General features: G+C 50.9%; 1 protein-coding gene across 1 annotated transcript; it reads left to right on the forward strand.

Moving 5' to 3' along the window:
• Nucleotides 1-267: 267 nt before the first annotated feature.
• RPN1 (ribophorin I) lies at nucleotides 268-7,968 on the forward strand. The gene is made up of 10 exons (XM_082288526.1): nucleotides 268-557; nucleotides 1,416-1,480; nucleotides 2,639-2,945; nucleotides 3,203-3,412; nucleotides 4,376-4,568; nucleotides 4,895-4,994; nucleotides 5,264-5,402; nucleotides 5,574-5,693; nucleotides 6,094-6,339; nucleotides 7,368-7,968. The coding sequence occupies exons 1-10, from the start codon at nucleotides 330-332 to the stop codon at nucleotides 7,548-7,550; spliced, it is 1,791 nt and encodes a 596-aa protein (XP_082144652.1). The 5' UTR covers nucleotides 268-329; the 3' UTR covers nucleotides 7,551-7,968.
• The last annotated feature ends 4,085 nt before the right edge of the window (nucleotides 7,969-12,053 follow it).

Consider the following 12,053-nt stretch of genomic DNA (forward strand, 5'->3'; position numbering starts at 1 on the left):
TGGCCGGTCCCAAGGCCTGCCCAGGCCTGAGAGCTCAGCAAGAGCACAGGCCCAGCTCCCCGCGGAAACACCCAAGCTCGCCGACAGAACCTGGGCACCGAGGAAGGGCCGGGGCTGCGCGAAGCCGAAACCATCCGCGGGACTCCGGAGCCGCCCGCCCAGCTTCTCCCCTCAGGCACCGCGGAAGGCGGGGAGGAGGGAGGCGGGCCTCCAGCACCGCTGGGAGCCGCCATCGCGAGCCTCCTCCCCCACTGGACGCCGCCATCTTGTGCCCTCCCCGTACAGCGCGGGCGCCGCCATCTTGTGCCCTCCCCACGCGGGTGCCGGTCATGGCGGGGCTACTGTGCCACCTCCTGCTCCTCTGCCTGGCGGCCGCTGCAGCCAGCGCCGATCTGGTGCTGGAGGAGGTGCGGCGCTCGCTGGACCTCAGCACGCACCTGGCCAAGGTCTCGGCCGAGCTCAACCTCGCCAACGCACCGGGTGGCGCGGCCGCCTCCGCCTTCCTGCTGGCGCTGGAGCCCGGGCTGGAGCCGCGCCTGGCCCACCTGGGCGTGCAGGTGAGCGTGGGGAGCAGGCACCGAGCGCCGCTCCCGCCGGGGCCGCGGAGGGGCCGCGGGCGCTGCCCGGCCCCTCGCCCGGAGGGACACGTCGGCACTGCCGGCCGCTCAGCGCCGCTCCCGGATCCCGCAGCGCCGCTCCCGGATCCCGCAGCCGGCCGGGAATGGGACTGTCTGTCGCGGTGTGAGGGCGGAGGTGGGAGGCCTGGCAGGCGATGAGGGGGGCGATTCACGCCGTCACGGCTGGGCGGGAGTCGCCGCTAGCACGGCCGGAGCAGGGCTGGCAGCCCCAGGCAGCGCCGGGACGGGGGACCTGGCCCTTACCCACAGGAGGAACGGAGGAGCAGTAGGACAATACTTCTGTCCTAATCCCAGAAGTATTGTCACTTTATATAAATTTTACATGCAGCATAGAGACGTACGTAACAGCGCTCTATAGTATATCTATATACCGGGTTCTGTAGTATACCTCAACTGGTCAAGCCATATTCCCGCGGCCTGCTCACTCCCCAGTCACAAGGGAAATCACAGAAGCATTTGATCAATATTCTCATTTCTGCAAATTATGGTGACTGTGCCTGGTTGGGAACCAGGGTGAGAGAACATGGGAACATGAGAGTTACCAGAAACCTCCAGTACCTGTTTTTGCACACTGACCACACTGCAGTTTGTATTCGTGAGCAACATTATGAAAGGGCCTTTTAAAAAGAATTTTCTTAATAAATTAATTATATATAAGCTTGTACTTTCCGGGGGACATCCCTCCTAAAAACTCCTTACGGGGACTGTACACTTTGCCCTGGATGTGTTAAGTCTATTAAATAGCAGCGCACTGATCCATATGTTGTTTGGGAACAGGTGAAAGGTGAGGAAGAGGAGGAGAACACCTTGGAAGTGAAAGAGACTAAAGTTAAGGGCAAAACGTGAGTATCACCCTCTAAGGTCAATACCTAGAGTTGTGCATGGGGGATTCATAATTGTCCTCACAGTGAAGTAGAGATACTACCCCAGTTCGACGTACCTAAAGATCACGAGTGTTTTCTTCCTCAGCTGTGCTCAGTCTCTTGTACTCAGTGCTTTGGCTTTGAGTAATGCCCTGGCCCCTTATTAAGGGACACCAGGTGAGACAAGCATTTGGTCATGCTCTTACCCATCATTCGCTTTTGAGCTCTCAGGTGGTTGGCCGAGAGTTTAGTGCCCTGTGCCTGTGTGGAGAGCACCACAGAGTGCTGGGTACCATGGCCCAGCACAGGCTCTTCCTGCTGCAGGGAGAGAGGATGCTGCAGTTTGCATCAGGCTCTGTACTGCCAAGCTTGGAATATTATGTGGGTGCTGCAGGCTGGGCACGCAGGTGTTTTCTGAGCCATGAGAGCTGAGTGGTGCCTGTAAAGTGGCTCAAAAGCACAGTGCAGCTGCATTTCAAGAGTACAGTGGCTTCTGATGTGCCCTCATGTCTCATATGATCCTGCCCTTGGGCCACCAGCCATGACATGAAGTATGTTCACTTGTGGCATCACCTCAGTCTGTCCAGTGCATCCTTACAGATTTGTAAAAGATTCTGTAGAACCTCCATCCAAAACATTGCTCCTATTCTGGCCATCCTTAATTTCAGATCCTGTGGGCAAAAATCTGAGAATGAACAGACTTTGTGGGAACAGGTGTTTAAGATGTTTGTGATTAGTCTTCTGGACTTGTGCCCATGCTTCCTTTGATGCAGATCACTCCTGTCATCTGGAGAAGAATAGAAAAAACTCTTGCTGAAGCTTTATAAATGCAGGATTAAGGAGTGGTGTTTCACCGTTCCTCTTCCAAAAAGGGAACGCGGTGGTTTTTTTGTGAAGCAAAGACTGTAACTGTGCCTGGACACAGTTCACCCTGGGCTGCTTCCCCAGTCTAGAGTAATCACACCTGCTGGGAGAAGACATCTCTATGTCTTGGAGGAGCAAGTAAAATACTTGCCCAAATCACACATTATACATGGGATACATGGTCACCCCTCCACAGGGGATGTTGCAGTGGGTGGATCTGAATGTTCTCTCAAGGGAGATCCCACATAACTTACCTGTTCTTCTCCCTCCCAGTGGGAAATTCTTCTCCGTGAAGCTGCCATCTCCTTTGGCCCCAGGAGCCAAGGTCCGTGTCTCTGTTGAAATGGTTTTCACGCACGTCTTGCAGCCCTATCCCACCCACATCACCCAAAGCGAGAAGCAGTTTGTGGTCTTTGAAGGAAATCACTACTTTTACTCACCATACGTCACCAAGACCCAAACAACCCGTGTCAAACTGGCCTCCAGGAATGTGGAGAGTTACACCAAGCTGGGCAACCCTTCCCGCACTGAGGACATGATTGAATATGGCCCCTTCAAGGACATACCTCCATACAGCCAGGTAAATGTCTGTGCAAAGGGGTTGTGGCTCTGCAGAGAGCATCTTCCAGACATGGAAGATGTGTCTCAGAGGCTGGAGAGTGGGAAGCAGAGGCTTTCACGTAGAAATTGCAGGTCAAACACGAGTTAGACTGTGTGCAGGCCAGGAACGTGTGTATGTGCCAAGGAGGGTTCTCTGTGACACATGGAGTGGATCATTGTGAGGGGAGCTTGCTCCTTACTTTGGGTCTGACAGTTTATCTTTTTTCCCCTCATTAGGACACTCTGAAGGTGCACTATGAAAATAACAGTCCATTCCTGACCATCACCAGCATGACACGAGTCATTGAGGTGTCTCACTGGGGTAACATTGCAGTTGAAGAGACGGTTGATTTAAAGCACACAGGAGCAGTGCTGAAAGGGCCGTTCTCCAGATATGACTACCAGAGGCAGCCAGACAGTGGGATCTCTTCTGTCAAGTCTTTTAAGGTTGACATTTTGCACATGTATTTTTTTTTGTAACTGTGGCTTCCCCCTTTTTTAGATCCCCAGAGGAAAAAAGATACAGTTGTCCTTTGCCTTTTGTTTGGTAACCATACCCCAATAATAAGGGAATATTAAAACTCTGGTCTATTTTCAGAGAAAGCTTGTGCTGCTTAGGAATAGACTTTAAAAGCAGCATTAGGAGGTTATACACTTTATTGCATCTGCTGGTCCAACAGACTGCACATACCAGGGCATATAGTGTTCTCCACACTCCCACCCCTCCAATCTCAGGGACCCTCTAAACCCCTTACCCCCCTGTATTGAGATGTCTGCTTTGGGCTTTCCACTGTGCATGGGCCATTTATTCTGTCCCCACCTCCTTGTTTTCAGAGTTGCCTCTCTGTCATATCCTCCTCATGCTGAACAGTATTAATTGGAAACTCACCCATTCATTCCTTGCTCACAAAGCACTCAACAAGAATTAAAGCTGTGGCTCTGCTAGCCAGATGTAAAAAGTATTATGTGTTCTCATCTGAACCAAAATCTTTCTTGCTGCTTGAAGCCTCGAAGATTGATTGTTGTAATTCTCTAGGGTGGTGCAGCCAAACAGAAATCTCATTTTGCTGAGTGCAAAGCCAGCAAGCCCAGTGAGCTAGGGCAGCAGGCTGGAGCGAAAAGGGGATTGCTGTCCTGGTGGGCATGATGCGATCCTTGCTGTCTAGGGAGTTTGAAACTGGGCTGGAGAAAGCACATTCATTTGGAGGCCAAGTGATTTTAGTGCTGGCAGCCACTTGTGGGATTGCTTGTAATAGCACAATTTTACCACTCAGTGCAACTGAATGGCCATTTTGTCATGTCTCACGTGGGAGCACAGTTTCTCAATGCTTACCAGCCCTTATTGGTTTTGCCAGTTTCACTGAAAGTAACACCCATCTTATGCACTCACTGTTGCTTCTCTCCATACAGACCATTCTCCCAGCTGCTGCTCAGGACGTCTATTACAGAGATGAAATTGGGAACATCTCCACCAGCCACCTCCTTGTCCTGGATGACTCTGTGGAGATGGAGATCCGTCCCCGATTCCCCCTTTTTGGGGGCTGGAAAACCCATTACATCATTGGCTATAACCTGCCAAGCTACGAATACCTCTACAATCTTGGTGGGTGGCTGAGGGGAAGGGAATAAAAACTGCCCTCTTGTGTGTTGAAAGGTGGTTGCTGTACAGTGAAGAATTGAAAGCTGTGATACACTGCACCTTAACAACAACAGTTGCCAGCTATTTTTTCTAGAATATGCAAATCCACTTTTTTTGTGCTTCCCTCAGGTTTTTGTAGACATCTGGTTAAACTATATCTGAGTGAGCTAGTGCCCCCTGCTGCACAATTATCCATGCAAATTGTGCTCCTGCCTTGGGTGGGAGCTGAGCTTCAAGGTTGTTTCTTGTTCTCTGAGGAACTGTAACCACCCTCTGCTCTGCACTCTTAGGTGATCAGTATGCCCTGAAGATGAGGTTTGTTGACCACGTGTTTGATGAGCAAGTTACAGACTCTCTGACTGTCAAGATTGTCCTGCCAGAAGGTGCCAAGTAAGTGTCATTCCTCCTGGCTTGTTATTGCAGACAGTGCTGTGTTGGTGGCAGTTCTCCAGTCTGCTCTAATGGCCTGGGGACAGTGAATCAAAACCATGACTGTGCATATGGAGGAGATCTTGGAACACAGCTTTGCTTCCTTGTAGAGCCTTGTTTAAAGTGCATAATTTACCCTGTGCTAGAGGCCACAATTGGCCAGACAAGTCCTGGGTTACATCATCTCAAACACCATAGGGTCATGTGGAACTGTCTGGTTTTATCCGCAGGAATATCCATGTGGACAGCCCCTATGAAATCAATCGTGCCTCAGACGAGCTTCACTACACATATCTGGACACTTTTGGACGTCCTGTTATTGTGGCACACAAGAGCAACCTGGTGGAGCAGCACATCCAGGACATTGTGGTGAGTGTGGCCTCAGCAGTTGTGCCTCCTCTGAATTCAGCAGCATGGTCAAAACACCTAAGAAATGAACACTTGCTGGACTGCATGGGTCGTTCTGCTGCTGCCTGAGGAGAGGGGTTAACCCCTGCAGTAACATGGGACTCTGCTCAGTGTTTGGAACTTATCTTGTAGGTTCATTACACCTTCAACAAAATCCTGATGCTGCAAGAGCCTCTCTTGGTGGTTGGAGCCTTTTACATCTTGTTCTTCACTGTGATCGTCTATGTCAGGCTGGATTTCTCCATCACCAAGGTCTGTATGATGAAGAGCCCTGTGGGAGTATAAGCAGATTTCTCAGCTGATGAATGGAGATTTTTCATACCAGTAATTCTCACTGAATGTTCGTGCTGTTCAGATGTTTTACTTGTTGTTTGAAGTCCTGTTTTTGTTCAGCCTGAGCATTGGTACTCCTGTAGGGCTGATCTGGTGTCTCCCTCTGCAGTGTTTTCACTGTTAAAACTATTTGTTGGGCTGGGCTAAGTGCTGAAAGGTGCTTGCCCTAATCAGCACTTGCACCATTCACCTAATTACTGTCAGTTGACTTAATTGCAAAAGGAACAGTTTCTATAACAGTCCTGTGGCAGATTGCAGGCGTGGCTTGATGCAGGTCAAAGATACAACTGCTTTGATCTTCCCTTCTGTCCTGTTGCAGGATCCAGCTGCTGAAGCCAGGATGAAGGTTGCCTGCATCACAGAGCAGGTGCTTACTCTGGTGAACAAGAGGCTTGGGCTGTACCGTCACTTTGATGAAGCAGTGAATAAATACAAGCAGTCGCGGGACATCTCCACCCTGAACAGTGGCAAAAAGTCTTTGGAGATGGAGCACAAGGCACTGACGAATGAAATAGCCTCTCTGCAGTCTAAATTGAAGACAGAAGGCTCTGACTTATGTGATAAAGTGAGAAATTAAAATTTATTTTATAAGCTCTCCTGTTCTTGGCTCTGTCAAGTATTCTGCATGAGTTTTAACTGGGGGTTTAGTTTCTGCAGCCAGTCTAGGTTGTTTTTTTTATCTGAAAATGGCTTGATCTCTGCAAGGGGGTGTGAAAAGTGTTATTTTTGCAGTAATCTCAGTTATGCAGCCGTGTAAGTGTTGCTGGTAAACAGCTGCTTGTGCTGTTTCTTAAGTAGCCCTTGAACCAGCTGCATTTGTACACATTATTGAGTTTGTAACACAATCCTGATGCTTCTCATTGAGCTCATGGCAGTGACATTTAGGCAAAAATGGTGACTATCCACACATTAATAGTTCTGACTTAACTACTCACACCAGTCAACCCAAAATCTTCTCTCTCATCTCTTATTTTCTTCCACGTTTGCATTTGGTGCTGACAGAATTTTGGTAACATGATGCTCCTCGGGGGGTGTTTTGCTGTGCCATGTTGAAAGCCATGGCACAATGAACGTACACCCACTGTCCTGCCCTTCAAATACATTTTAACACTTACCCAAAATAGCCACTTAACCCCAAGTGAGGGACACTTTAGTCTCTAAGGTCCATTTAGTCAACAGCCACCTTGGTTAATCTATTATTAACTCTTAAGAGTAGCTCTGTCATTGCAGACCTGCTACTCACGCACCATGAGTGTTAAGTGTAGGGACACAGCTTCCAGCTGTTAGAGCTGTGATTTAGCTTGAAGCCTTTAAAATCTGTCATTAAATACTCTTTAACAGTCTCTTGCCAGTATGGCTCCTGGGTCCTTGGAGCCCCTCTTGTCTGCACTGCTTAGTTACCCATTCATGGAATATTCTTCATAATGTGATGCCAGGGAGAGGTGATGGCTCAGGAGGCAACATTCAGGGATTGGAGATGTTTCTACTTAGCACTGACTTCATCTACCATCTCTTCTATTCCAGCTTCACTGTAGGGATTTTTTTGTTTTGTTTTGTCTCCTCTAATACTCCCTTGCTTTGTCACCCTGCCAGGTAAGTGAGATTCAGAAGCTGGATGGCCAAGTGAAGGAGCTGGTCCTGAAGTCATCGGTGGAGGCGGAGCGGCTGGTGGCAGGCAAGCTCAAGAAGGACACGTACATCGAGAACGAGAAGATGCATTCCAACAAGCGCCAGGACCTGGTCTCCAAAATCGACAACATCCTCGATGCCCTGTAACTCTGCTTTAGCAACCACACCGAGGGGAGAGGTATGAAGGGAGATGAGAGTGATACACTTTGAGTCAAAACTCCTTCCCAGCAAAATTAGGGGAAAAGTTGATGTGGAATGTCTGAAAGTACATTTTGTTTTTAGATTTTTCTATAGAGCCTGTCTGCTCAGCAGCACGTGCTGTGCAAGGGACCACGCCATCATGTTTGGCTGGGTAATGGGGTTTCTTTACCAGAGGTGGGACTCAGCCAAGTTATGAAAGAGTCTCCTGCTTTTGGTTTGCCCTGAATAGATGTGCCCTGAGTAAACGCACACAAGGAGCCGGTCTGAGCACACACATGCTCGTGGCAAAGCTGAATGTTGCAGCTCTGGAAAGAATAAAAAATACCTTTGTTTTACTTTGAAATAAAACCATCACTGCCTCGCTTCTATGTGTTGTGCTGGGCTGGGGAGAGGTGGAGGGGCTGGGTAGCCCCATCCTGCCCACGGCCAGGCAGTGCAGTTCCCTGTGGAGCAGAGTTCAGCCCTGACCACTCCTGCCTCCTGTCAGCTGTGTGCCCTGAGGTCAGAGCTCTGCCACCCCACAAAGCCCTGACCCAGACAGGGGCAAAAGCCAAGCCCTTGTTCCTCAGGGATGTGCATGCACTTACACCCTTATGGGGAGAAAAACAACAGAACCCCTGCCAGCCTCTTACTGTGTGCTGCATGTGCCAAAAGTCCCTGCATCCCTTGTGCTGCCCATGTAGGTCCTCACTCACACTTGGATACCTTGGGGGGTGCTGCCTCAATTCACTGTTGAATACCCCAGACATAGCTGCAGGGACAGCACTATGGTTCTCCACAACTGCCTTTGCCTGGCACAGTTGTTTGGGCCAAAGTGGTTAGAGATCCTCATACAGCAAAAACCAGAAGGGGCTGTGTGTCCCTCTGTCTGCCCTGAGCTGCAGGTGTTGGCAGCTACCCATGGGTGGGTGTGTGTGCAGCCTCTCCACTGGACACCTGCAGCTTCCTGTCAGAAGCAGACTCTGCAGAGAGTCTGGAGGCTGCCTGCAGACTCGGCAAAGCACAGGGCTGCCCCACAGAGCAGTGGCTCACGAGGTACCAGTGCCAAATGCGGCTGTGCTGGGGAGTGAAGGTTTTCCACAGTACCTGCACTGGCCCCCTGTCAGGCTTGGGGCAAACACAGCCCCTGTGGCTCAGTGCTGCCTGCAAGCCCTGTGCTTGGATGTGCACAAGCAGCAGGACACTTGCCAGCCCTTTGCCAGGCCACCCGCACTGCTGTCCCTCTGTCCTGGACCCACATAGCCCAGATCTGTCACAGACACACTTGTCTCTGCTCCTTACTAGCCCCTCTTATCTGAGATAAAAGTTGCCTTTATCCTCTCCTGTGATGATTTTATCCTTGTACAGAGGATGCACTTAGTTGGAAAGCCCTCTGCCCTGGCCACACAGCTTCCAAAGTGGTTTTTTGGGAGCTTTTTGCAGTAGGCCTGAGCCCAGGCACCCAACACAGTGTCACCAGGTGCCAGCTCTGTCCCATGCCCACTAACCTCACTCTGCAGCAGAGTGAGCAAGCTTAAATCCCTGCCTCACTGCTCCCTGTGCAGATGCTATGGGGAGCCCTGAGACAGTGAGTCGTACCTGACCAGCTGCAACCAGCTAAAATCAGACAAATGGTCATTAATCTATCGAGCCAGAACACACACCATACTCAGGGAGTACCAGGTGCATCCAAAGCCAAACAAGGGCTGCCTGTTGCACCCAGCCAAAGCAGGCAGGTCCAGAGGATGAAAAAAGGGATCAAACTAGACTTGGGTGATCCCAAAGTCACCCTTAACTTTCCACATCCCCAGCAGAGGAAAAGCAGTGCCACCCTTCCTTCCCACATACCACTTCTGCCTGGCTGGACAGGCAGCTCAGACCCCCGAGGGTACAGTGGAGCTTGTGGCACCTGTTACAAAGCCCTGTAAGAGGGGTTGATGGTGCCTGTGTCTTTCCTTTTCTATCCCAACGGGATCTGGTCAATCAGCACACACCTCAACCCACACAGCTACTGGACAGCTTCAGATCCTGCTTGTTAATGGAAACCACATCTGCAAAGACAGCAGCTCTAAATAGGATGAACACAGGCAGCCCCAGCTAAAAAGGCCTCCTGTCCCCAAGGAGAGCTGCCCCAGTTCCTGAGGCTGAGAATAAAACAGCCGGTGCTGAAGTGATGCCTCACTCCTCTCCACACAGCTCCTTTCTGCCACCCTCCCTGGGGGTACACGGCCTCCCACACTGCGCTCCCTGAGCTCCTTCTGCCCCAGTGCTGCTCCTGCAGCAGTACATACATCAGGGAACCTTTTAACAAACACACAGCAGCAGAGTGACCTAGAAACCTGAGCCATTTCTGGATTCCTGCACATTTACTACTGAGAATAAATGAGAAAAAAAGAAAAAAACACAGCACCTACCAGGAGCTTAGAATCTCCAGGAGCCAGGGGAGAGACAGAGCAGCAACACCTGACAGCAGCAAATGGACCAATTAGGGCTATAGCTGTTTGTGTCTGCCAAATTTAAAGGGAGCAGCTCCCAATCCCTGGGGTGGGGGAAAGGGTCATTGGGCCAGGAGGGTGGTCAGCTGGTCATCTGCTGTCTTCCCCATCAGCTCTGAGGGCTCAAGGGAACCTGGCTTCAAAATCTCTCTTCCCATGGTTGGGTTTTACAAACTATAAATACATCCAAGGAGGTTTCCAAATGGTTTCCCTGCTCAGACTCTATGACATGCCCAGGTACTGTCCCTTGCCAGATGGGTGACCCGAGGTGCCCACTGAAGACTGGAGGAGCTGCTGCAGGGCAGCCCAAATGGAGCTGTCAGGGAGCTCAGTCTCTCATCCACCTGGCTCAGGTGGGGCTTGCTTTATTCCTCCAGCCACTGTCACCATGCAGGCTTCTGCCACCAGGGCTACTCCAGCAGGTCCCTGGCCAGGGGTGGCCTTGCAGGCACCATTTTTGGCTGGCTTTGGGATCTCCCTGAACTCCAGATGCTGCTTTGTAAGGATATCCCTTATGTCTTCCAGGCTTGGCAGCTCATCAAGTGTGAGGAGCTGGAGCCAGCAGGTTTCCCAATGCATCACAGCCAACGTTAAGCAGGGATGTAGGCACTGCCACCAGGGAATCCAGGCACGAGGGCTCCTCTTCCTTTTAGCCATGCTCGTGGCCATCTAACCTGAGACCGGTGAGCAGGGGGAATCCCAAGCTGATGGAGAGGGCCATCTCCATTTTCCTGCTGCCTCCAAAAACAGCCAGGCCTTCAAGAGAGAGCTGGGAGCTGCCGAAGGACTGTCTCTGCTGCTCTTCACAGAAGTTTTTCTGAGCTAGAAAGTTCACTTGTGATCTTGCTCAAAAAAAATAGCCTGGGGAGGCTCTTAGGAGTTGGGAGGCATCTGCCAGGGGAATTGCAGAGCAGCAGAAGGAAAAGAAAGGCTCAGATACTAGGAGCACTTGAGACCCTCCAGCAGATTAACATCTCATGTGTGATTAAAGCTGAGCCCTGCTGGGAGTTTGTGTTTAGTTTTATTCCTGTGCAGAGTTTGGAACCAAAAGGTTGGAAGGGCTGAAATTTGCCTCTGCAGCAAAAGGAACAAAGTGAAGAGAGAAGAAAAAAAAGTGTACATAGCAGAAGGAAAAGGAAACCACACAAATGCAAGATTTGCTGGCAAAAGCGAGCAGCCATGATTTCAGAGCACAGCACAGCACAGCCACCTGCCTTGCACGGGCATCTCACTGCTCCCACCACCTCCCCACACCTCCCCTGCTCACCAGGGTGATACCCACACCCACAGCTTCTCCTGGGAGTCCTGGGCAGCCAGAGAACAACTTCTCCCTCTTTGGCTTCTTGTTTACAGTCTTCCAAGGGAAACTGTAGAACTGAAGACCAGCCCAGGAGGTCCAACCCATCCTCCAGTGGGTGCTGAAACTCATGGGCTGGAAAGAAAATCAGGTTTTATATTAGGTGCATGGTAACTCCCACCCACAGCCTCTGGCCCTAGCCAGCCTCTCATCTCTGTGGGTGGGGATAGCCCAGTACTATTTCCATACCACTGACCCTTTCTCCCCTCCCCATGCTGACACCTCCCCTCTGCTCTGCAGGGACCAACCACCTCTTTATTTTTCACCCAACAGAAGAAAATCACCAGGCTTAACTCAGAGCAAATCCTGCGGGTCTGTGGTTGGCTCTGAGGGTGCCACATCTCTGTACACCTTGGGGAGCACATACAAAGCCCACCTGGTTTAGCAGTGTCTCTTCCAGCTGACCTGACCCTGCCACTTCAGCAAGAAGCAGAGCTGGAGCACATGCCAAGCGCCATGCAAGCAGCCATGCTTTAATGCTGCCTGCTGTGTTACAGCCTCAGGGATCACACCCTCACTGCACCTGTGCACACCCTGCACCAGCACAGGGAGTTTTGGCAAGCTCTCCTGTTCAACAGCATCCATGGTCTGTCCCCTTCATCAGTCCATGGACCATTC

The sequence above is a fragment of the Coloeus monedula genome (assembly GCF_965178545.1).
Source record: "Coloeus monedula genome assembly, chromosome: 11".
NCBI classification, from domain to species: domain Eukaryota; kingdom Metazoa; phylum Chordata; class Aves; order Passeriformes; family Corvidae; genus Coloeus; species Coloeus monedula.